Source organism: Ovis canadensis, chromosome 17, assembly GCF_042477335.2.
Source record: "Ovis canadensis isolate MfBH-ARS-UI-01 breed Bighorn chromosome 17, ARS-UI_OviCan_v2, whole genome shotgun sequence".
Classification (NCBI taxonomy): domain Eukaryota; kingdom Metazoa; phylum Chordata; class Mammalia; order Artiodactyla; family Bovidae; genus Ovis; species Ovis canadensis.
In genome coordinates, this window is record NC_091261.1 from 23,080,285 (window position 1) to 23,105,095 (window position 24,811).

The 24,811-nt window shown below is 42.4% G+C and overlaps 1 protein-coding gene across 12 annotated transcripts in view; it reads right to left on the minus strand.

Annotated features, from left to right (window-relative positions):
* SMAD1 (SMAD family member 1) overlaps positions 1-24,811 on the minus strand; it is an 82,533-nt gene that overhangs the window by 26,671 nt on the left and 31,051 nt on the right. For all 12 annotated transcript variants that reach the window (XM_069556765.1, XM_069556774.1, XM_069556766.1 and 9 more), the window contains one exon: positions 19,483-20,059. In XM_069556765.1, coding sequence (XP_069412866.1) covers positions 19,483-19,882 — 400 coding nt within the window. In that variant the 5' untranslated portion in view covers positions 19,883-20,059. The remainder of the gene's footprint in view (positions 1-19,482; positions 20,060-24,811) is intronic.

A 24,811-nucleotide genomic window follows, 5' to 3' on the forward strand; every position in this document is an offset into this window, starting at 1 on the left:
GGGAGGGATCTGTCTCTTGAAAACAGCATAGAGTTTTGCTTTATGAACCCATTTGAAAATCTCTTAATTTTAATAGGTGATTAAGCCTATTTATATTTATTGATACGACTCACGCTTGGTATCAACTCTGTCATGTTATTTTTTGTTAGTTATTTATTATATTTACTATATTTTTCTATGTGATGTAATTATTTGTCTTCTGTGTTTTTTAAAGAGGAAACTCTAAACATAGTTTTCTATTGGTGTTATATGATGATTTTTCTATTTGTATCTTTTAATGTCTTCCATTTCTTCCTTACTTAACCTTACTTAATACTTAATTATTTACTTTAAGCCTAGAACCATGCTGAGCACATTATCACATCCTGCAAAAAAAGAAAGCTGGAGGGATAACTTACCTAAGGTCCCAGAGAAAGGGTGGAGAGTTGGGATTCAAACAAAGGCAACAGGCACTCTCAACCCCTGAGGTTCTGCTGACTTGATGACCAACTTTCCAAGAATGTTAAATTCTGTCTGATATAGTCTGTTTAAGGGACGTTTAAGGGATAAGTGAGTAGAATAAATTCTAGAAGTGTTTCTGGACAAATTAAAGTTAAGGTCAGGCAACTGACAGGAGAAAACTCCAGTGTAGGCAAATAAGTCCAATTATGAAACACTTCTAACTCCTTGATGATGCTAATAGGTGAGTCACTATCAAATCTGATTCGTGTAGCTTGAGAATTATAAAGTATCTGTATATTCTGGCTTGCCTGGGACAGTCCCAGCCTGCAGCTGTTTTCTGATGGAATTATTAATAGGTGACCCAATGTCACTCCCACAAGGGCTTCCCAGGTGGCGCTGGTGGTAGAGAACCCACCTGCCAATGCAGGAAACATGAGCGACACGGGTTCAATCCCTGGGTGGGGAAGATCCCCTGGCAAAGGGAATGGCAACCCACCCCAGTATTCTTGCCTGGAGAATCCGCATGGACAGAGGAGCCTGGCGGGCTACAGCCCACGGGGGCGCAAAGAGTCGGACACGACTGCAGCAACTTAGCACATCGCTCTCAAAAGGGTTCTGGTTTGGACAGCAAATCTTATGGTCATCCAAACTATTAATAACTGATTACATTTAGGAATGGTATGGGGGTCTGAAACAGCTGCTAGACCTGGAATGAAGTATTAATGCGAAAGAGAAGAGATGGGGGGAAGCGAGCTAGGCAGGGTTACGTCTACACACACAAGCTGCTCTAAAATGAGGGCAGGCGCCTCGCCTGTGCTGACTCCTGAGGACAGGGAGATGTGTGCTCTGTCCCAGAGTCTCTCCGACCCCCAGTTCCTCTTCCTTTCATTTCAGCAATATTTCAGTATGAAGCTATGTTTGCTATTGGGGGAAGAGAAAAGAAAAAATATTCAGACCAATTACCTATGTGTAAACAAACCTCTACGAAATTCTTATTTCCTGGGTGAGAGGCTGCTGAGCCAGGCGAGAGGAGTGAGATGTGCGACCTCTACAGCTGACTCAGGCCAGAAACTGGAAGGGAGAGAGGGTGAGGCGTGTCCTCCTCTTAGTATTTCTTTCCGTTTCAGTGTATTTCTAGTTTAGGGAATAGAGAAACAGGGGAGCACTGACTCTTCCGGGAACCCTTTTCCTCGGCACACTGATAAAACTACTCCTACCTGGCAGCTTGAGAGAACGACTCAAGTTTGCAGCTTCCCTTTAAGGACTGTTCCTACTGGTTCAGTTGAATTATGAGAATCTCCTCTGAAAGAGGGGCCCAATGTTTAAACACTTTCTTTACGCCCATAAATTTCTTTTTGAATTGAATCATTTAAAAATCCGAATGTGTAGTATCATCCTTGTATTTTAAGAGTCCTAACCCTGGAGAATCCCATGGACGGAGGAGCCTGGTGGGCTATAGTCCACGGGGTCGCAAAGAGTCGGACACGACTGAGAGACTTAACTTTCAACTTTTCAACCCTGGTTAAAATAAACAAAAAACATGAGCTGTTTTCACACTATCTCTTCAGGTGGATTCTAGTTTGGGGGTGAGGGGGAAGGCTCCTAGATAATTTCATGACACCTCCTTCCACCTACTCAAAAATTCCTAGTAACTGTGTATCTTTTCCTAATTGCTCAAGAGGAAAAAAGTCAAATTTCTGCCTTTTGAAGTATTTATGCATCTATTTCAGTTGGGGCTTCCCTAGCGGCAGGAGATGTGGGTTCAATCCCTGGGTTGGGAAGGTCCCCTGGAGAAGGAAATGGAAACCCACTCCAGTATTCTTGCCTGGGAAATTCCCATGGACAGAGGAGCCTGGCAGGCTACAGTCCATGGGGTTCCAAGAGCCAAATACAACGTAGCAACTAAAACCACCGCCACCATTCAGTTAAAAAATGAAATAAAATCCCATTTCTAGTCAATAGGGAAACCAAACTAGGAAAGTTTCAGGATGTATTTTTGTTTCCAGAACCAAGTTTCAGGGAGACATTTGTGATTCTGCCACCAGACTCAGCTTTTCTGCGTTACCAGGGCACAGAGAAAAGGAATGAAAAAAAAACAAAAATGAGAAACAGCTAACCCTGGAGACGGAGGCTGTGCTGTGCAAAGTATTCTTGCACACCCTCGAGATTGGTGAACGTTTTTAAGATTTTGAAGTATTTGAAATTCTATCACTAAGTCATCTGCATAAAGTAGTCTTGTAACCAGATGAAGGCAGATGAGGCCACGGTATGCCAAATGTTCATGGACAAAAATTTCTTTTTCACACACAAGAGAGTTCTGATAACAAAGCTGCCAGGCTGTTGCCTCTGTCCACACAGACGTGATGGCAAATAAGCTGGCTGCGACCCAGCAGTACATAAACACTCTTTAGTTCTGAAGACGTGGAAAAGGAGCTTAGGGTACAGTGGAGATGCCCAAGTTCTAGCCTGATGATGCTAATTATTAGTTCTGTGACTTTGAGAAAGTCACTTAATTTCCCAGGGTCTCAATTTTCCTCCCTCCGCAGAGCAAGGGGTCTGAAGGCCCTTCTAGCCCTGAACTGGGCAAATCTGCTGCTGCTGTGCTCATCTGGAGCGTCATGGTACCCAAATGCAGGACCACACCTCGCTCAGGACTGCCAGTGAGGTCACCCAAGAACAGGATGGTCCAGGGCTAACGGGAGCTTAGGTCCCTGAGGTCAGGTCCTGTGGCCTCAATTCTCATCTGAAAACAGGTGTGGGGGGGTGTGAGGACGGGGAAGGTAGTCAACGCCAGAGCAGCTGTGCCCAGTATCATAACTGTACCAAGCAGATGTCCCTCGATTCGGTGTGTGTTCGTGACCTCCTAAATAGAAACATTTCCAGGAGAGAGTGGTGGAGAGGGTAAAACTACTTAAAAGTTAATAGTATATGCAATTATGAAATAAAGTTCTTGACCTCAGGATATGTCAGGGAAACTACACTGAAGAAAAGATTCTCAGGACACTTAATTGAGGTTAAATTTTAACACAAATAGAGCCCCAAGTCCCTGAACAGGGGCACTTTATCTTGTGTGCTTATTGGCAGTGACATGGCACAAGGAAGGGTGTGAAGCAACATTAGCTAATGTTCACTGGGCACTACATATATGCTCACTGAACCCCGGGGCCGGGCTCTGGGGGGACAGGGCAGATGCAGACATCAGTGGGACAGCCACTGTCCCTGCCCAGCCCGAGTTTATAACAGATCCCGAATCCTCATGGCAGACACAGAAGCAGGCTCAGCCCAGCTCTGTGACAACGTCTGAGGTCACACAGCTGCTAAGTGGAGGGCCAGGGTTTGAATTAAGGTCTGCTCATAATCACCACCAGACGACTGTACTCAGTACTGCAAGACTGGAAAGAGATTGTGTATTTAACATTCCCTTTTCATTCTTCTGCTTAGTTTTTGGAGGGAACATCTTTTTAAAAGTTAAGATGATTTTTGTCTAAAGACAGCAACTTTACAGTACTTGCTTCCTTGGTGGCTCAGATGGTAAAGCATCTGCCTGCAATGTGGCAGACCCAGGTTCAATCCCTGGGTTGGGAAGATCCCCTGGAGAAAAAAGTGGCAACCCACTCCAGTACCCTTGCCTGGAAAATCCCATGGACAGAGGAGCCTGGTAGGCTACAGTCCATGCGGTCACAAAGAGTCGGACACAACTGAGCAACTTCACTTCCTTTCACTTTGTAGTATTTATTTCCGAGGAATGTATCAATTATTCTTTTTTTTATTAATTTATTTTAATTGGAGGCTAACTGCTTTACAATATTATGGTGGCTTTTGCCATACATTGACATGAATCAGCCACGGGTGTACATGTGTCCCCTCGTCCCAAACCTCCCTCTCACCTCTCTCCCCATCCCATCCCTCAGGGTCGTCCCAGTGCATTGGCTGAGCGCCCCGTTTCATACACCAGACTTGGACTGGTGATCTGTTTCACACACGGTAATAGACATGTTTCAATGCTATTCTCTCAAGTCATCCCACCCTTGCCTTCTCCCACAGAGTCCAAAAGTCTGTTCTTTGTATCTGTCTCTTTTGCTGTCTTGCACATAGCATAGTCATTACCATCTTTCTAAATTCCATATATATGCATTAATATACTGTATTGCTGCTTTTCTTTCTGACTTACTTCACTCTGTATACTAGGCTCCAGTTTCATCCACCTCATTAGAACTCACCCTTGAGTACATACATGAACAGAAGATGAACATGTGAACAAAACTTAAATATAAACAAAGTGAACTGTTTCAATAACAGTATCTGTGAAAAAAGGTTAAATTTACTTAACACATTATTGACCAGACACATATTTGTGCCACGGTGTTAAGTTTCTGCAAAAATCCCCAAAAGTCAATAATGTGTTTAAAAAGGCCTAAATCGAAATCAACTTCTGAGAACTCAACTTCCTAAGTAACAGGGGATTCCCTCTTTCCAAACACCAAAGGGGATCGATCCCCTTGAAACGCATCTTATCTACAAGATTATGTGCCCACAGGATGTCCTCTAAGACTCCATGACTTACTGCAGATACAGGCTGCAACCTACCCTTTGGGGTAACTCTCCCACCCTACTCCTTACCCAGCCACTCCAAGCTTCCAGCAGTTTCCACCTGCTGGAAGCCTGGAGTGTACTTTTCCTGTACTTTTGCTCACTTGATATACTTCCAAATCTCAGGTTCAGTGTCATTTCCTTTAGGGTATCTTTCCTGTTCTTTCTACCCACCCCCAGAGGAAATGAATTTCTCTTTTCTTTGTGCCCCACTGCGGCTTAGACTATCATGGCATCAGTAACATTTTGCTACTAATTTGACTTTACCTCACTCAGACCACCAGCCCCTTCGGGGGAGAACTGAGCTTTTTTTCTTCTGTATTGTCCAGCGCCTGGTATATAATAGGTCCCTAATAAATTTTTTCAATTAATTTATGTTTCTGAATTATATTACTATTTTTGGATTAGTTATTATAAGCTGACTAATATAGACCTTGCTCGAGGCACAGTCCTCAGTGAATTAGGAAGACACTTGTTTCGAGGAAGATTCCTCTACCTCATCCCACACAACAGATAGGACCTTCTGGGGTTTGAATGAACACAGCCTGGGTGAGGAAGGTGAGGGGTTCCTGTATTTATTGGCAATGCAGCCCCGGGCTTCCTGTCCTGTCTCCATCTCTAACTAGCTGTGGAACTTGAACTTCAATTTTCTCACCTTGTTAGATGTCTAAGCAGCATCCCTTCCACCTCTAAAACTCGATATAGCATCAGTCTCAATCCTCGGGTATGTAGATTAAGTTAGAATGATACAGAGAAGACCAGCATGGCTTTATACTAAGCTGACAAGAAAATTCAGTGTCCAGGTGTTTTGGTCAGAAGGCTTTGAGCCACAGAAAGACCAATGGCTTTAGATTAAGAAGCCCAGGGTCCTGGTGGGGTAAATTCAGGCACAGGAGCCTCCGTTTCCCTGCAGGGCTAGAGATCCCGTTCTGGGAGGCTGAACGTGGCTGGCTCCTCTCTCCTGCTCCTCTTCCATCCTTACTCCAGGTTCCTTTCCTCTGCCCAATATGTATTTGCTTAACTCCCACAGAAGGAAGGTGCTATGTTATCAGAGACTTCATAGCTTGTTAGAGATTAAAAAAAAAAGTCAGGTGTCAGCTTAAAATATCAGGAGAGGAAAAGGTCCTTCCTAAGGTTCACAGGAAGTTTAAAAAGAGTTAGAAGCAGGCTTTAGCTTTGGACTTCTGGATGGAAGTCTTGTTCAGTTACTTAGGAGCCAACGGATGGGGAATTTACTCTTTACACTTCATTTCTTACTAGTGAAATGGGAACATTAGTACTTCTCACAGGTTTCTTTGTATTTAATCATTTACATTGTGCCGACTTATGTCAAGTACTGTACCAAATGTTAACTAATCTATGCTGGGAAAGATTGAGGGCAAGAGCAGAAGGGGGAGGCAGAGGATGACATGGTTGGATGGCATCACTGACTCAATGGACAGGAGTTTGAGCAAACTCTGGGAGATGGTGAAGGACAGGGAAGCCTGGCGTGCTGCAATCCATGGGGTCGCAAAGAGTCGGACACAATTTAGCAACTGAAGAACAGTAATAATCCTCATAACAACTCTGAACACGGAGGTAGAGACTACCTAACTTGCCCATGAATATACGACCAGGCAGCAGTGGAGACAGGTGTCTCTTGATGTTGCTCAGGTCAGTTTTAACAAGTTCCTGGGCTCTGGTCAGCCCTGGCCTAGTGGGCCTAAGCATCTATTGGCCGCTATTGATATGGAAGTCCTTGGTCATTTCCCAGGTGTCACAGCAGGCAATCATTTGCAGCATGCAATTAGTTCTCATTCTGAGATCAAATTTGATTCTGTAAAATATATTCCAGGAAACAGACACTTGTTATATAATGATGAAGACTGACTGATGGGAAATAAATACCAATAAAACCTCCAGAAACATGTGAAGCACAGGTGTAGACTCTCAATTTACCATTTTTTGTTGAGTCACGCAGTCGTGTCTGACTCTTTTCGATCCCATCGACTGCAGCACACCAGGCTTCCCTGTCCTTCACCATCTCCTGGAGCTTATTCAAACTCACAGTCGGTGATGCCATCCAACCATCTCGTTCTCTGTCGTCCCCTCTCCTCCTGCCTTCAATCTTTCCCAGTATCAATCAGGGTCTTCTCCAAATGAATCAGCTCTTCCCATCAGGTGGCCAGAGTATTCGAGCTTCAGCATCAGTTCTTCTAATGAATATTCAGGGTTGATTTCCTTTAGAATTGACTGATTTGATCTATCAATCCCAAACTTAAGCAGCTGGCGCACATTATGTATTTTGGATTACATCCTCTGCTACTGAAATTTTTGGATACCTTTCTCCTTTGTCAAAGAAAGAAAACTGGCTAAATGTGGGGAATGACTCCTTTAGGGAAGCAGCAGTGTGGTGAGTGGCAGCATGGACTTTGTAAAGTTGAAGTTTGAATGCCGCCTCGCCCCTTAAAGCCACGTGACACGAACAGCAGCTCAGAGGCCCAGCTGCTTGGCATCTCTCTGCACCTCTTACAGCTGAGGTCAGGAGGAAATGAGCATGCGCATGAGTCCATGAGCACGGTGCCTGGCACATAAAAAGCAGCTGTTTTAATTTTTACTGTTACTGTTATTAATACCATAAATATTGCCCCTAGAATAACACACATCTGAACTGCACAGATCCACAATCATGGATATATATATTTTTTTCACTAAATATGTTCTACATGATCTTCAGGTGGCTGAACCCAGGATGCAAAACCGTGGATATGGAGGGCTGACTTTAAATTCATACATGGATTTTCCACAGTGTGGAGGGCTCTAAACTCCAAGCTGTTCATTAATCAACTGTACTATAGTCTTCTGAAGATGCGTTTGGTGAAAACATAACATGAATTTTGTTTTTATTCTGAAGAAGATGTGCACAAAAGTTATGCTCTTTGTATCACTGTTTCAGCCACAATTTAATGTTCCCAGAGTGCAGAAAGCCTGTTCAAGTGCATGATTTAATCCTCAGCATGACCTTGGAAGGTAGATATTATCACTCCCCATTTCACAGGTTAACAAACACAAGCTCAAAGAGAAGGAACCAGCCCAAGGTCAAAATTACCAAGTGCCAAATCTTAGTCCAAGCCTTCTGACCCAAGCTTCTACCCCACCACATTTTAAACTTACAACTACGGAGAAGTATCTCCTTAACAGTTCCCATTTGTCCTGAATTTCCTAGAGAACTCCACATCTGCCAGTCAGCATTCTACTGTAAGCAACAGCCCTCCTCTCTCATTTACTGTTGTTGTTTAGTCACTGAGTCGTGTCCGACTCTTTTCAACCCCACGGACTGTAGCCTGCCAGGCTCCTCTGTCCATGAGATTTCCCAGGAATACTGGAGTGGGTTGGGATTTCCTCCTCTAGGAATTCTTCCTGACTCGGATAGAAAGTGCATCTCCTGCATCGGCAGGCGGACTCTTTACCACTGAGCCACCTTGGGCAGCCCTCTCCCTCATTCACTATCCGCTTGGATCCCTGTTTTTATCCTCCAGTGGCTGATAATTCATTTCTGACCTTAATCATCTTGTTGGTCATACTATCTGCTTTAGCCAGGAACAGCCCCTTCAAGCTGACCTGAGTCCTTAGGACATGCTCCTATCAGTTTTCTCTTTGAAAAATAACTCATTTTAACATCAGCTGTTCTTTTTCCTATTGAAAAGCTGTCGTTAGATGTTTCAAAAGCACTTGCCCACAATTCTTTCCTAACTTGACCACTGTACCTAAATACCTGTCTGGAAACCAACACACTGTTGTAAAGCAATTTTCCTACAATTAAAAAAAATTTTTTTTAATGTTTTCTTTTAAAAAACAAACAAACAACAACAACAACAACAAACCTTTCCAATACAGCACCATACCCTGGAGACACTTTTTACATGCTTAAAGAAACAACACCATCACAGAAAAAGTACTGCTGAGTCTGCTACAGAGCTAGCTAGATGGAATTATAGGGAAACATACAGGAAAAAACATACAAGGCAATTAATTTCACTCTGTTGCCATATGTAGGTTTACCTTCAGTTTACAAAAAGCTGCCCAAATAATTCTCAAGAGTCACAGTCTCTCCTTTTGCCTTTTCCTGACTGAAGAGCCCACCCAGGCAAGTGGGCAGGGGGTCAGGTGATGTGTGACCAGGTGAGCCATACTCTTAACTCAGGTAAGAAACGGCTGCTTTGTGAGAGAGAGCAGGGAGCAGAGGACAGCAGCATCTCAGAGAGCTGCTTTGGAGATGACATCACAATGCAGTAGGATGTGAACCTCATCTTTCACTGCAAGACCTACTAAATGGACTCCAGAGCGTAAGAACAAGCATTTAAAGAATGGGGTGGGGGCGGAGGACAGAACTTAACGTGGTGGAAAGACTGCGCTTCCAGCGCAAGGAATGGGTTTGAGGAGGGCTTCTCAGGTGGTACTAGCGGTAAAAAACGCACCTGCCAATGCAGGAGACACAAGAGATGGGGGTTTGGTCCCTGGGATGAGCAGATTCCCTGGAGCAGGGCATGGCAGCCCACTCCAGTATTCTTGCCTGGAGAATCCCATGGACAGAGGGGCCTGGCGGACTACAGTCCACAGGGTTGCAAAGCGCTGGACACGACTAAAGCGACTTAGCATGCACATAGGGAACTAAGATCCTACATGCCCACTGGTGAGGTAAAAAATAATTTAAAAAAATTTTTTTAATTAAAAAAAAAGTCTACTCCTCATATAGCTAATAAATCAAAGCTTACCAATTTTGGAAACTAGATTCTCTCAAAAAAAGAAAAATAAAGACATAACCAGGGGAGAAAAATGCCAAACAGTCCTTTGTGGATCTAAATTTCTTTATTTAAACAAAGTCTCTGTTTCCAGATTTCTTTCTTTCTCAGAGAGGTTAACATTACTTCTAGTCATACAGCCCACGTGGCCCGTACCAGTGTCATGAAGAGCAGACTGAATGGAATGCTAAAGGGCAGGCTTCGGTGCTGAAGGTCACGACAATGGAGAAATTCAGTTGAGGGCACTGGTAATTAGGAAGGTGAAACGGGTTAAGGGACAGTTTCAGTCCCTTAACACATCTGCACCCACAGGGAAGAACTGGTGCTGACGTCATGAGTGCCTAGACCAGACTAAACACAGCGAAACAAGTCTGCAGCCTTTCAAATCAGTCCTGAGACCAGCATCTAACAGTGCCACGCTAGCAAATTAACAAAATTTGTTTTTCAGTTCTCCTTTCTCCAGGCCCTCTTGAGATTTTTAACACCGTAGTCAGGGTAGCCTCCAGCTGCCAGAAGTCCCTCAGCCCTGCTCTGTAAAGCTCCACTCTTTCCTTCCTTATCTCCTCCCCAAACAAATCTCGTTTTTCCAAATATCAGGGCGGAGGTCTGGTGATTTGGCTAGCTCAGGGTTATCAGGCATGATGCTGGGTCATTTGAGAGACTACTGCATTTCAAATTAGAAAAAGACAAGGAGATGGGACAGTTTCGGGAGAAAGAAATGTCCAGTCTTTGCTCTGAAGCTTTGAACTTCTAATACCAAGGAGGCTGAAAGTAAAACCAAGAGAATCAGCCCGAGATCATTACAAAAGCTAACCTTCCCCCTCATTTCTCTCACTTTTCAAGGGTCCATCAAGGGCCTAAGGCACTACACCAACCGAGGGCAGGTCACCTGCAGCGTCCCCACCACAACCACACAAAACACTCCCAGACCCACAAGAAATTGCTGTTTGAGGAGGAGCCACATGTGGGGATCAAAAGCCCCAACACAATACTCACAGGTCTTAATGTTAGTTCACCCCAAGCTAGTCTTGGAAGTTATTAGCTAGGCTTTTCCTTTTGATTGAAAACATTACTATCTCACAATTGCCATCAGTGAACTACTTTATTACAAGTGTTTCTCTGTGGTTTTCAAAATTGCTTTTCCATCAGCCATGGTTCTTTGAGTGTGTGCTTGGTTTTTAATAGCTGCTGGCTGGCTAGTTTTCCTACAGCCTTATGAACTGGAGGAACAACAATGCAACGGCGATGAACCTTAAGTGAATCCAAAAAGTCTGAATGTATCTTCTCTAAGCAATGGCACCCCACTCCAGTACTCTTGCCTGGAGAGTCCCATGGACAGAGGAGCCTGGTAGGCTGCAGTCCATGGGGTTGCTAAGAGTCAAACACGACTGAGCAACTTCACTTTCACTTTCACGCATTGGAGAGGGAAATGGCAACCCACTCCAGTGTTCTTGCCTGGAGAATCCCAGGGACGGGGGAGCCTGGTGGGCTGCCGTCTATGGGGTCGCACAGAGTCGGACACGACTGAAGCGGCTCAGCAGCAGCAGCAGCAGCAGCAGCAGCCCACCTAATTGTTGCAGAGACAGAGACGGAAGGAAGTAGAGGATAATGGTCAGGAAAACAAAAGTGTGAGCAAGATACTTCGTACAATCTGCGGATCACAGTCTTAAAACTTCAAGTTGGGAAAGATCTGGCAATAAAAAAACTCTGCCCAGAAACAAGTCACATAATAATTATCTAGATATCTGCTTCAACTTATGTAATTCATGTACTTTTATATTTTATGTACAAATAATACATAGTAACTGCTAAAGCTTACCATGAGTTCATCCATTCATAAATAACACAAAACCAGTGCCCCCAAATCAGGCACTAAGAACAGCTGCTCAAGGAAAGAAGAAAAGAGCAAAACAATCAACGTCATATTTTGTCTTGGGTTTAAGATAAAGGAATCCACTAAGAGATCTGGGTATAAAATCCTACACACGATTACATTACTTTATCCGTTTCTAATAAAACTGCAGATGACAGTGATGAAATTATCAGACACAAGCCACATGCCAATGATAATACAGGGGAAAAAAGTTTGCCATCTAAAGTCCACGTCCACGTGGCTGGGCCTTGAGCCTGGATGGAAGCAGTAGTAGCGAAATGCTTTTGCGAAACAAACCTTCCACGTGGATGGGAGAATAGAGCCCTGAGTGGACGATGGAAAAGGAACTCAAAGGCTGAGAACACCGCTCTTGCCCCAAGGATCCCCTCCAGCAGGAAGTCTCTGCATACTGCCTCAGTGGCTCTCACCCACCATCCAGACTCAGGCATAAATGCTCTACAACCTTTAAAGCATTCTTCCTTCATCTCAGGGTCACACACATATCTCTCCCACACCAAAAGTAGGAGCAAACCATCCAGCCTAGGACCGCACACACACAGTAACTCGACTCTGATACATCTGTATCAGTCATTCCTGGAGCACCCGTGTGGTGATTTTCCTTAGTCTTGACCTTCCTTATGAAGTTTTTTTCCCCCTGGCCTACTTTATTAGTAATACTCTCTACTGTAAGTCTCCTCGTAAACTGATTTAAATACTTTGTACAATGAAACATATACAGACACACATGTTAATACATATATATCTGGACTACCGCACAGACTGGAACACAATGTCCGACGCATTAGAGTCAGGTGAGCTGAGTTCTAGGGGCACCTCCAGGCTTCTAAGAGTTGGTTGTGTCCCCCATACACACTTGTATCATTCAATTTAGCACACTGTGCTGTACTCTCATGCCTGTCTTTCCTGTGTGTGTGTGTGTGAGTGTGTGTGTGTTGCTCAGTGGTGTCTGACTCTTGGCGACCCACGGACTGTAGCCGTCCAGGCTTCTCTGCCCGTGGAATTCTCCAGACAAGAATACTGGAGTGGGTTGCCATTCTCTTCTCCAGGGACCCAGGGATTGAACCTGGCTCTCCTGCACTGCTGGCAGATTCTTTACAGTCTTTCTGGGGCAGACTCAGTTCCTGGGGAGCTGTACATGAATTGTAGGTGTTTGAGTGAAAATAAATTTTCTTTTTTTTACAAGGACCGTTTTAAAAGTCTTTATTGAATTAGCTACAATAGTGCTCCTATTTTATTCGGGGTTTTTTTTTTCATGGGGTGGGATGGTTAATTCTGTGTGTTACCTTGACTAAGCTAAAGGATCAGCAGAGAACTGGTGAGACAGTACTTCTTGCTGTGTCTTTTGAGGGAGTCTCCAGAGGACAGAAGCATCTGAAATGACAGACTGAGTAAGGAAGACCATCCTTGCCAATGTGAGTGGACTGCACCCAAATGCTGATTGGGAACAAAGAGCCTGGAGCACGTCTTCTCTTGCCCTTGCATACCAGTGCTCCTGGTTCCCAGGCCGCTGGGCTAAAACTGGGATTACATTAAGAGCCTGCCTGGCTCCTCAGCTTGCAGACAGTGGATTGTGGGATTTCTTGGCCTCCACACTCATGTGAGCCAGCGTCCATAATAAATCTATAACAGGTATTAGGCTTCTTTTTAAGCCTTTCAAAAATCTATTTGGAGGAGGGCATGCCATGCAGCTTGTGGGATGTGAGGTTCCCCAACCAGGGACTGAACCCAGGCCCTCATCACACAGTACTGAATCCTAACCACTGGACCGCCAGGGAAGTACCAATAGTAGCCTTATTAGTAGGATAATTAGTAAATTTTTAAATTTAACAGGATCTCATAAATACATAGGATCTGTATCTATCCTATTGGTTCTGATTCTCTAGAGAACACTGAGTATGATGCACAGGTCATAAAGCTTTAACCTTTATAGTTGATACTGTTGACAGTTAATCCCAAATCTTCACAACTGCTTCCAACTGCTTCTGCGTCTAACTGCTGCATCTAGGTATCTGGCTTACAGCTTCAGTTACCAGACTCCTAGATATCCACATCATTCAGATAAACTTGGAGGCAGAGTTAATACTCCCCCCGCCCCACCCTTCCCCATCCTCCAAATGGATATACTAATACAAGACTGTAAAAAAAGGCACTTTAATTACATAGAGGTTTTTGTCATCATTGGCTCAAGAAAAAAAATCACATTAACAACATGAAGAAACACATTACAGATTTTTATTCTATTTTTGAATATTAATTTTATTAAATCTTGAGCCTTCAGTATACATCTTTTTAATATTCTGTGTGACAAAACGAAACTACTCGTAGAGCACCTCTGCTGCCTGCCAGACACAACGGTGTGTCTTGAGGAGGGGCACTCAGGTGACTGATTCAAGACTAGCTGCTTCTTTCGCGGATCACCATTTTTAGATTCAGATAATGGCAGGTTCACATGCAGCTGTGAGAAATAACAGAGAAATCCTGTCTACCCTGTACCGAGTATCCTCCAGTGGTGACATCCCGAAAAACTAGCACGGGATCAGCCAGGACACGGACACAGATACAGCCAAGACACGGAACACTTCCATCCACCCCACGGTCCCTCCCCCAGGCTGCCTTTACAGCCACGCCCACTCCCCTTCAGATCCCAGGAACCACCCATGCACTGTCCATTTCTAAGATTTTAAGGCAAAATTTACGGAGCTAGGAACTACCCGGTGACTGAGGCAGCTGAAGGGGCAAACGCTGCACTCAGTCAACAGGTGAAGAAGATTTTAGGTGAATCCTGAAGAGGATTTTAGGTGAATTTTAAACAGCTGGGAGCTATGATGCTGAACATGAAAGCAGCACCAGGAAGCGAACACCAGGGTGTTACTTGAGAGATCCGAATCAAAATTGCAATGTCAGAATTTCAAGCTCAGATTCGATATGGCCTTTGAAGTTCAAAGCAGAGAAGATAATTCTCAGGAACCATGTGAAAAACATTAAAAAAAGAAAAAGAAAAAAAAAAGACAGGAAATCTCTACCAAGGCATTTTAATGGCGGCAGATAGCAACAGAATGGCTTTCACTCCACAGCGAGACAACTGACTTCATCATGTCAGCATTTTCTTTGGTCAAGAAAGAGAGGACCGCCATTTAACCCAACCACTAATAAGTAGCCTGGACTCTAAAGATTACCAAAAGTCCAAGTAAACAGCCGCCTGTTACATCATCAACAGGGTCAGAGTCTTCAGAAGCCGCAAGGACTTCCTCTTTCCTACAACTGTCCACACACTTGCACACAAGTCTTATTGCTTTCTATCAATACTTTTCCCAAAGATGCATGTTTCATTAATGGCCAAGCTACCCTGGACCTTGGTGCTAGCTCTGGTAAGTACTTACCAAAAAAGAACAAAAGAAATTAGTTGTTCAGTTGTGTCCGACTCTTTGTGACACCATGGACTACCAGCCCGCCAGGCTCCTCTGCCCAAGGGATTCTCCAGGCAAGAATACTGGAGTGGGTTGCCATACTCTCCTCTAGGGGATCTTCCCAAACCTAGGGATTGAACCAGGGTCTCCTGCAGTGCAGACAGATTCTTTACCGTCTGAGCCACCAGGGAAGCCTAAAAGGTTCTTGCCTCTCACACCCTATCCCATTGTTTTTTGGGTTTTTAAAAAAATTTATTTATTTTTTATTGAAGGATAATTGCTTTACAGAATTTTGCTCTTTTCTGTCAAACCACAACATAAATCAGCCATAGGTAAATCCCATTGTTAACTGTGATGAATAAAAGTGTTCCTATAACTTTTGGTTTCTTCCCAGACCACTACAATTTTTAGACTCTTTTGTGTCTAAAAAAATCAAAACAAATGGCATAGGTTAAAGAAAAACAGCAGTTACTTAAATCCATTAAAATTATTTTTGGTCAAAGAAACAGAGATAGTAAAAGGTATCGAAAAGAACAATTAGAAAATGTCTATGGGTCAAATAACAAAGCATTCCTTTCTCCCTGTCTACTCTCCCACCCCCCTAAAGACTCACTGTATCAGAATGCTAAACTTTATAAATATCAGCAGGAAGGGACATTCTAGAGCAAGCAAGTCAATTTTATACCCCTAACAAAATGCAACTTTCTAAATAAAGAGGGATTTCAAACTCTTAACTCATTAGCATCTCTTTTCAGTAAGAGACCTCATCTTGTCAACTGGACTTGATGACTTGCCTGGAAACCAGTGGTTCTCACACTTTAAGCCTGAATCAGGATCACCTGGAGAGCCTGTCCAAACACAGACTGCTGGCCCCATCCCCAGAGTTTGATTCAATAGGTCTGTGCAAGGATCTAAAAATATGCATTTCAACCAAGTTCCCAGGTGATGCCAATGCTGCTAGTCTGGGGACCACACACTTTGAAAAACCACTGCTCTAAACCTTCCAGACACTTGCAGTTTCTCCTGGACTTTCCTCCTGAGGTCTCAACAGGGGCCTTGGCAGAAAACAACAAATTTGGGAGACCTGATTAACTTATGCTTCAACGGCTAAACTGCTCTTTGAAATACTGTATTTGAAGTAAAACAGTTCAGAGGTAAAAACAAGGTTCAAAGGAATGCAGTGCTGAGCTGTGCCTCTGCAGCTCAGAACTCCGCCTTGTTTCCCAGTTCACAGAAACAGCCAGGAGTGTGCCCTGCCGCATGCCTGAGTAACTGCGAGTGTGCAGGGCTAAGGCCCCCCAGCCCTTTGATTTAGTGGGGCTTTTCCCCCACAAAGTGCAGGGATTGCTTCATGGTGGTCTCTGAAAAAGTCCATTTGTTCTCAATCCTCTTCACAGTATGAAAAATATAAGGAAAATCCTGACCTGTTCAAATTCACCAGATCTTGGCCTTGTAGGTTTTGAGAACTGGTCTACATATGGCTCCCCATTCTCGGCTAAAGGGGAGGATGAAGTGATATCCATGGAGTCTCAAAATGCCTTATTTTAGCTGGTTTTCCAACTCCTACCTGTCAAGTCTTTTACATGTAAATTACTCAGTTCAGTTGCTCAGTCATGTCCGACTCTTTGCGACCCCATGAACCGCAGCACGCCAGGCCTCCCTGTCCATCACCAACTCCCAGAGTCCACCCAAACCCATGTACATTGAGTCGGTGATGCCATCCAACCATCTCATCCTCTGTCATCCCCTTCTCCTGCCCTCAATCTTTCCCAACATCAGGATCTCTAAATTACTAACAGTAACAAAATCATTTCCGTATTAACTTTTAATGTTTTAATATTCATCTAATGTCAGATAGTAATGGCAATGAAAGGAAACAAAAGGGAAGATAATGGTCAGAGGGTATAAACAAACCAAAAACTCATCTGTCAAAAAAGAAAATGGCCAGAGAAATTAAAAGTAGTGTTTGCCTTTAGTATCAGAAATGTACTGAATTGTGCTCATTATTAAAAGTACAGATGTTAATTATGCACATGGTTCCTGCCACCTTGGAGCTTGACTTACTATCCTGCAAGGAAGACTCAGGAGAAGGAGAAGAAATGAGGCACGTGGGAGGAGTGCATCCAAGCGTTCCCACGTGACTCAACCACACGAAGCGTGTGCGTGCTCAGTCACGCTCAGCTCTCTGTGGCCCCATGGACTGCAGCCCACTAGGATCCTCTGTCCATGGGATTCTCTAGGCAAGAAGAATACTAGAGCCAGTTGCCGTTTCCTTCTCCACAGGGTCTTCCCAACACAGGGATCAAACCTGTGTCTCTTGCCTCTCCTGCATTGACAGGCAGGTTCTTTACCACTTGTGTCACCAGGGAAGTACATGAAAGAATCAAGGTGGGAAAAGAAGCTGGCACGGTAGGCGAGGACCAGAACACACAGCTGTGTGTACAGGAATGGGAAGCAGGAAGGTTACATCGCTAGAGCGTGCAGCCTGGAAGAACACTCTCTGTAGTGCACTAGTCCCCCTGCAGGGGGCACCAGTCAGGAGGCAACTGCTGCTGCACAGGGTGAAAGGTCATACATAGGATGGAGGGAGAGGTCTGGAGAAAACGGATCCACAATGTTTTCTCAATCCAGTTCTTAGTTGTCTGACACACAGGTCACTTAGTTAATAGGGACCTCAGTTTCGCCGTTTGTAAGGTGGGATTAGAATCTTCCCTCTGTACCTCTTAAAATTACTATGGGAATCAAAAAGCCATGTACCTGAATGACCCTGTTGTATATATTATATGTTAAAATTTACATCATGGTGGATCTAACAAGCAGTGAAAGAATGTGTATATTAGAACAAGGAGAATTCATCAAGATTGTTGGAAAAAAATCAAGTACAGTTCTAGCCATGAACAACTGTAACAAAATGTAACTTTTAAAAGGATACAATAAAACCTGGTTATCTAGAAATACTGATAAACCTAAGAAAAGATGTGCAAGAACTTTCAAGGAGAAAACCTAAAAACCTAAATAAATTTAGAAAAATATTATGCTCAAGAGCACAACTATGTCAATCCTTCCCCACATGAAATCGGTGAAATTCAAATGAAACCTCCTGAGGATTTTTCACAGGCCTTGACAAAGTAACCCTGAAGTGTGTAATACAGAAATCACAAAACCATGATGTTGAATGAATGCAGCAAGCTATAGAAGGATACTCTAATATCACTATACAATACCTTTAACTATTCAAAATACCAGTACATACTGTCAAGGATTCATACATACAAAACAACAGTAAAAAGCATGCCTGGGAATGATGTCCATCAAATCTAATCATCAAATTCGGAACAGTAGTTACTGAAGGCAACTGGGTGGTGGATACAAAGATGCGTATTATTCCCTTTTGAAATGTCATAAATATTCCATAAGAAACCAGAATGCTTTTCATTTGACAGTCAGGTTAGTATGGGATATAGCATAGTCCCCAAACACCAACCCAATAGCCCCTATCAACACTATCTGGAGTACATGTGACACATGGATCAAAAACCAAAAAACAAAAACATGGATCACTGGGCTCTGCCAGAATAAGAATTTCTGGGAGAGAGCCACATGAATCTAACACACAGCCTCATTTGGGAACACCTGGTAACCATCAGCTATTAATAACTAATCCATCAACAAATTTGATTCCAATCTGACACTGAGATATTTAAGCGCCTGAGATTGCCTAATCACTTTCCAACTGATGCCACTGTCTAGAATGTGGGCTCTAATTAAAGTCAAAACCTAGTAAATGTTAAACCTTTATTATGCTTCCTCCACCCCCTCCAAGGTCACACATGTAAAAACTAGGAGTATCTCATATAAAGTAATAGTATCAGATGATTCCACAGCAGAACGTAATTCCTTCATATCCTCCACACGGAGTATGCCATCGCAAAATTCTACTGGAGATGATAAAAAGCGCTATTTTTAAGGATAAAGTGATATAAGTCACTGGCAACCACCCTCAAGTATGTAGACAGCAACATCATGCTTCTTTCCTGATTTTCTTCCCTTGCAATAAAATCATAGCTACCTCTGTCTTGAGAAATGCACAGAACCAAAGGGAAACATAAAGAATAAATTTAGCAAAAAAACCAATTTATGGAAAGGTAGATGTATTAATGCCTCCATGACAGTTTTCACAGCCCTGCTCCCAAGGCATAAAGTTAACTAGAGACTATGCTGTTAGAACGGATGACCCTTTCAAGGACTGACAGACATGACTTTTCCCCTAATTCTTAGAAATTACAACAACAAAAAACACATGGAAAGGGATGATTTCGAGAAGCAACACAGATCTGCTCAATGCCTCTACAGGAACGGATTCACTCACCGGGGCTTTCTACTCGCTTATAGTGGTAGGGGTTGATGCACACCTCCTTCTGCTTGGAGCCGAAGGGAAACTCGCAGCATTCCAACGGCTTCAGTTCGTGGTGGCTCTGAAGGTCGGGCCAGCGCCACACGCGGCAGTAGATGACGTGAGGCAGCCCCTTCCGGTGGGAGACCTGCAGTCTGCCGTCCAGGGAGCGGGGAATGGTGACGCAGTTACTGGGCTGGCCCGGGCAGCTCAGGGCCTTTTCCAGTTCCTCCATGGCACCCTTCTTTTTCTTCAGTTTTTTCACCAAAGCATCAACGGCCTTCTCTGCCCATTTTTCTTCCTCGTCACCCTGTTTCCAGCCAAGAAGTCTCTTCACAGCTGGACTTGTGAAGGAAAACAAACTTGTCACGTTCATGATGGTGCTGCGCACACTCCTTGTGGAGGGAGAAATACAGACGTCCCCAAACGCGGAAGGACAGTGAGAGAGGCTTCACTTATCTACATAAGATTCTCCTTAGCTTCTTCATGCGGAGGTCCTGAAAAGTAGAAATGACCATTCCTGGTGTTTCCAAAAGGAACCCAAAGCGAGCACCTAGAAAAGAAAAAAGGGGAAAAGATGTTTAAAATCATCTCCACCACAAAATCACAATTTATTAAACAATTACCATGGGCCAGGTACTATTTTAAGCGCTTTTATGTATTACAGTGTGCTATGGAATGAATTATGCACCCACCCACCCCCAAACTCATATTGAAGCCTCAGTGTGACTATATTTGGAGGTGGAACCTGGAGCCTTTAAGGAAGTAATTAAGGTCAAATGTGGTCATGAGGGTGGGGTCCTAACCTGAGAGGATTAGTGGCCTCATAAGAAGGGAGAGATTTCTCTCCTGCCCTATGTGTGTACCCACTGAGGAAAGGCCACCTGCAGAAACAGAAAGAAGGCCGCTGCCTACAAGCCTGGAAGATAGCTCTCACAAGAAACCACACTGGTTGGACCCTTCATCTTGGACTTCACAGACTCCAGAACTGTAAGAAATACATTTTATTTAAGCCACTCCATCAGTGGTATTTTGTTATGGCAGCAGACCAGCACAGTATTTAACCCTTTAAATAATTATTTCAACTAGGTAATACAATCATTGCAATTTTATAGATGAATAAACTGAGATGCAATTTAAAATGAAGTATGCTACTCTTTATACGAGTTATGAGGTAGAAGCAAAAAAAGTTCAAGTTCTCAACAGATACTGTGATATTTTATATTTATAGTCACTCATGGGCTCTAAAATATTTATTTCAAAATATACCTCAATCAACAAAAACTAAAAGCAACAGAACTACAACAGTCTTAACATCTGTTTTTGGTTTGCTCAAGTATCTCATGCTAAAAGAAAAGGTAGTTAGTTATATTTATACTAGATAAATGTAGCAACATTTTAGGGTCTTTATTCAGTAAATAAGTCTATGCCTTTGGACTATTAGGGAATTAAGGTAGGAAATTCATTCTCTGCTTCTTCAAATATGCTTTTTATTGACGTGAAACGAATCAAATGCATGAACCCATACTGTACCAAATACTTTAGTCAAGCTGTTTCATTTAAACCTTCCAGTTACTCTTCACTAGATAAAAATGCAAATGGTGAAAAAGATGAAAGATGATAACTTTGCACCAACTCCAGCTAAGATTGCATAGCAGGTATCCAATCAACCTCCTCCCCAAACAACTACAAAAGTTGAATAAAATACAAATGAATAAATCAAGGTGCGGGGCGGGGGGGAAGCCCAACTTTTTAAAGGCATCAATAAGTAATCAAAGTACTCAGGACATGAGGGGCCACATCTGGAAAGATGTGAAAAGTGATGAAGTGATAAGCTAAACATTCTTCATTGCTTTTCTTCTCAAGGCATTTGCCAAAGCTACATTGTAAGAAGCCAAGTAGAAAGAAGCTAAAGGACCAAGCAGAGATTTCAGGAGTCTCACAGTGTTGAGGAGAGTCCCCCCATCCAAAAAAAAAAACAGAGTTGAGGGCCTGCCAAGGAGAAATTCTGGTAAACATACCAGGTTTTCCGCTGAGACCCCTGAAGAGGTATGCCCTAGTGCAAGGGCTAAACTGAAATGGATAGTGTTTAGAAACAGCCTAGAATCATCTTAATACTAGACTAGATCAAGATGAAAGGAAAGAAGGAGAGAAAAACTGTGAGAGAGGATTTGGTATATTGAAAGTTACTGGCCAAAGACTTTCCAAAACTGGCAACAGACATCTAGCCACAGATTCATGAAGCCCTACAAATCCCAAGAAGGAGACATAGAAATCCACAGGTTTTCATGTGTCATATCATGGTATAATTGCTGAAAACCTACCACAAAAATCTTTAAAAAGACACAATACTTTCAAATGAGTGCAATAAGAATGACAGCTGACATTTCAACAGGAACAATGAGAACAAAACCACAGTAAAATGGTATCTTGAGCCTGCCAAATGTAGCAGATAGCTGGTAACTCAGAACGCGATACTCAGAGGGAAAGAAGTCATTCAAAAATGACTGCGAAATAAAAGTGCTTTACAACAAACAAAATCTGAAATAACTGGCTTCCAGGAGGAATTCTCAAGCACAAGGGAAAAGCAAGAAACTGTAGGAAAAAATGAAGAGTTCCATAAGGGTACTGACTTTACCAAACAATTACAGGAATATCTTGTGGTGTTTAAAAGACAGAATTAAAATGCATAACAAAAAAGCAGAAGGGATAAATGAATTTAGAGTTTCTAAGGTCCTTATACTACCCAGGCAATGCTAAAGCATTAAATTATTAGATACAAATTATGAATTCATGTCATAATAAAGCAACCACTGAAAAAATAATTTAAAAGCAATAAAAAGGTAATAGAGGAATTAAAAACATGGAATTCTATTTAAAGATATGATTAACCAAAAAAACTTCAGGACAAAAAGGAGTACATAATAGGTGGGTCAAAGAGAAAACAGTAAGATTCAGATATAATCCTCAAAGTCTCGAGAATTACTTACAAATCAAGAGACTAAATAAGCCAAATGAAAATATACAGTGTACTTACAAGAGACACATATCAAATATAAGGACAGAGAAAAGTTGAAAGAAAAAGAACGGAAAGAACTGTACTGTGCGTATTCTAAACAAAAAAGTTCACAGAGCTATCAAATCAGACAAAAGAGACTTCAAAGAAAGAAGTATCACCAAGGATAAAAGAGGAACATTTTATAATGTTAAAAGAGGTGCTCTACCATGAATATATCACAATCCTAATTTTTTATCCAAGTAGTAATGGTTTCAAAATACATAAAGTAGAAACTGAAATAGTTAAAATGACAAACAGTCTTAGTGGGAGATCAACAGAGTAAATGACAAAACAAGCAAATAAAAATTGACAGATCTAGGAGATTGCATGTTTAAAAACTTGACTCAGTTCATGTATGCACCCAGCAACTGCAGCATACATAGTACTTTAAAAAACACAGGACCGTATAATGGGCCGTTAAGCAAATCTCAACAAATATCAAAGGAATAAAACGATACAGAATATGCTTTGATCATACTACAACTAAGAATAAATGCCCAAATACTGTTATTGAAAATAATTACACTTTTACATAACCTGTGAGTCAAAGAAGAAAATATAGGGGAAATTAGAAAGTGTTTTAAATGGGATGATTATAAAAATCTGACACATCAAACTTGTAGGATGCGGCTCAATCCATGCTTAGAGGGAAGTTTATACTCTTAAGTGCATAATTAGAAAATAAAAGCAGCTGGCAACTAATTTTCTATGTATCTACCAAAAGAAAAAAAAAAGGAACAAAAATTAAACCCAAAGACAGTTAAAGGAAATGAGAGCAAAAATTAAATATATATATAAAACAGGAAAATAAAATCAAAGTTGACTTTTTGAAAATACTAATAAAACCAGATATTCCTCTAGCAAAACTAATCAATAAAAGGCAGAGATTACCAGTAAGAGGAATAAAAGGGGGAAATCACTACTGATTCTGAGAACTGAAAGGGATAATAATGATGGACTGCTATCACAGCAAATTGTACATGCCAGCAGTTACTTCCTCACAAGAGGAAAATGGAATTCTATCTGACTGTCTTCCTGTCTTTGGAGCAGAGCCCTGTACCTGGCACATATCAGTCTCAATAAATGTTTGATGAATGATTTAGCTCCCTGAAGGAATTAGAAGGCCAAGAGTGGAGCTTTACTTACTCAATAGGTTATAGGGGCTCAGTTGTTCCCTTCTGTAAAGTTTTACTCAGATTTACCAGTTCTTTGAAAGTGGCATTATTTTTGTCTAACAATAAAAGAGAAAACAAAACACTATGCTATCATCAAGAGTCACACTTGGTCAGAGTGTACCTCCTGAAATGATTATTTACTTTTACTAAAGGTTAATTGTGCAAAAGAACAAGAAAGACAACTTTCTTCCTTGTCCTCTAGTAACAATTTATCAGTGGAATACATTTCTCCTTATCCTGTATGTCCTTTTCTTTAACTCCAAAAGCTGCGTTTTTATATTTCAGTCAACAGTTTTCAAATTGAGGAGGTGAGTTTCTATCAAAATCACTTGGGGCTATTTTAAACTCAGAACTGATAAGATTTATCATAAAAGGCGTGTGTGGGGTGGGGTGGGGTGGGGAGTTGGGGAGACTGAGGACCACAATTTCAGACCTTTGCTTTAGCTATTCCAATCGACATTCATTCAACTAAGTTGCACGGAGTGCCTGCTAAGTACTTAGGCTACCCAACTAAGTACCTAAGTACTTAGGCCAGAGACAAAGATGGCTCCATCCCGAAGAGCCAGTGTGTTAACAGTGAGCTCTCGGAAAGGAAACTGGCTCCCCGTATGCCAAGTTCAAGGACTGTGCTGAGCAGTCTTGAGGCAAGTGCAGGTCTCAGCAGGAGAGGAGTTCCGAGTGGAACCAGGTGAACTCAGCGCAGGAACAGAAGAGGCGGCCCCTGTACTGCGCATGTGCCGACCATGAACCAACCACCGACCGTGTCACAAAAGCTCTACCGCATGGAAAACTGCTGCCCGACAATACAGAAAAGCAGAAAAGGAGAGAAGAAAAGGAAGGAACAATTAATTCCAGGGATTTCAGGAAGTTTTCCCAAAGAGGAAATATCATTACAGGATGAGCAGAATTTTGCAAAACAATAGAACTAATATTTGGAGTCATTACATGAGAGACACTGTTGTTCCCTTTATTACCTGGTTTAAACTTTGTGACAAACCCTCTTTAAGAGAGCATTCTGTTTTCCTTACTATACAGGTAAAGAAAGTGAAATACAGAAAAAGTTAATTAATTT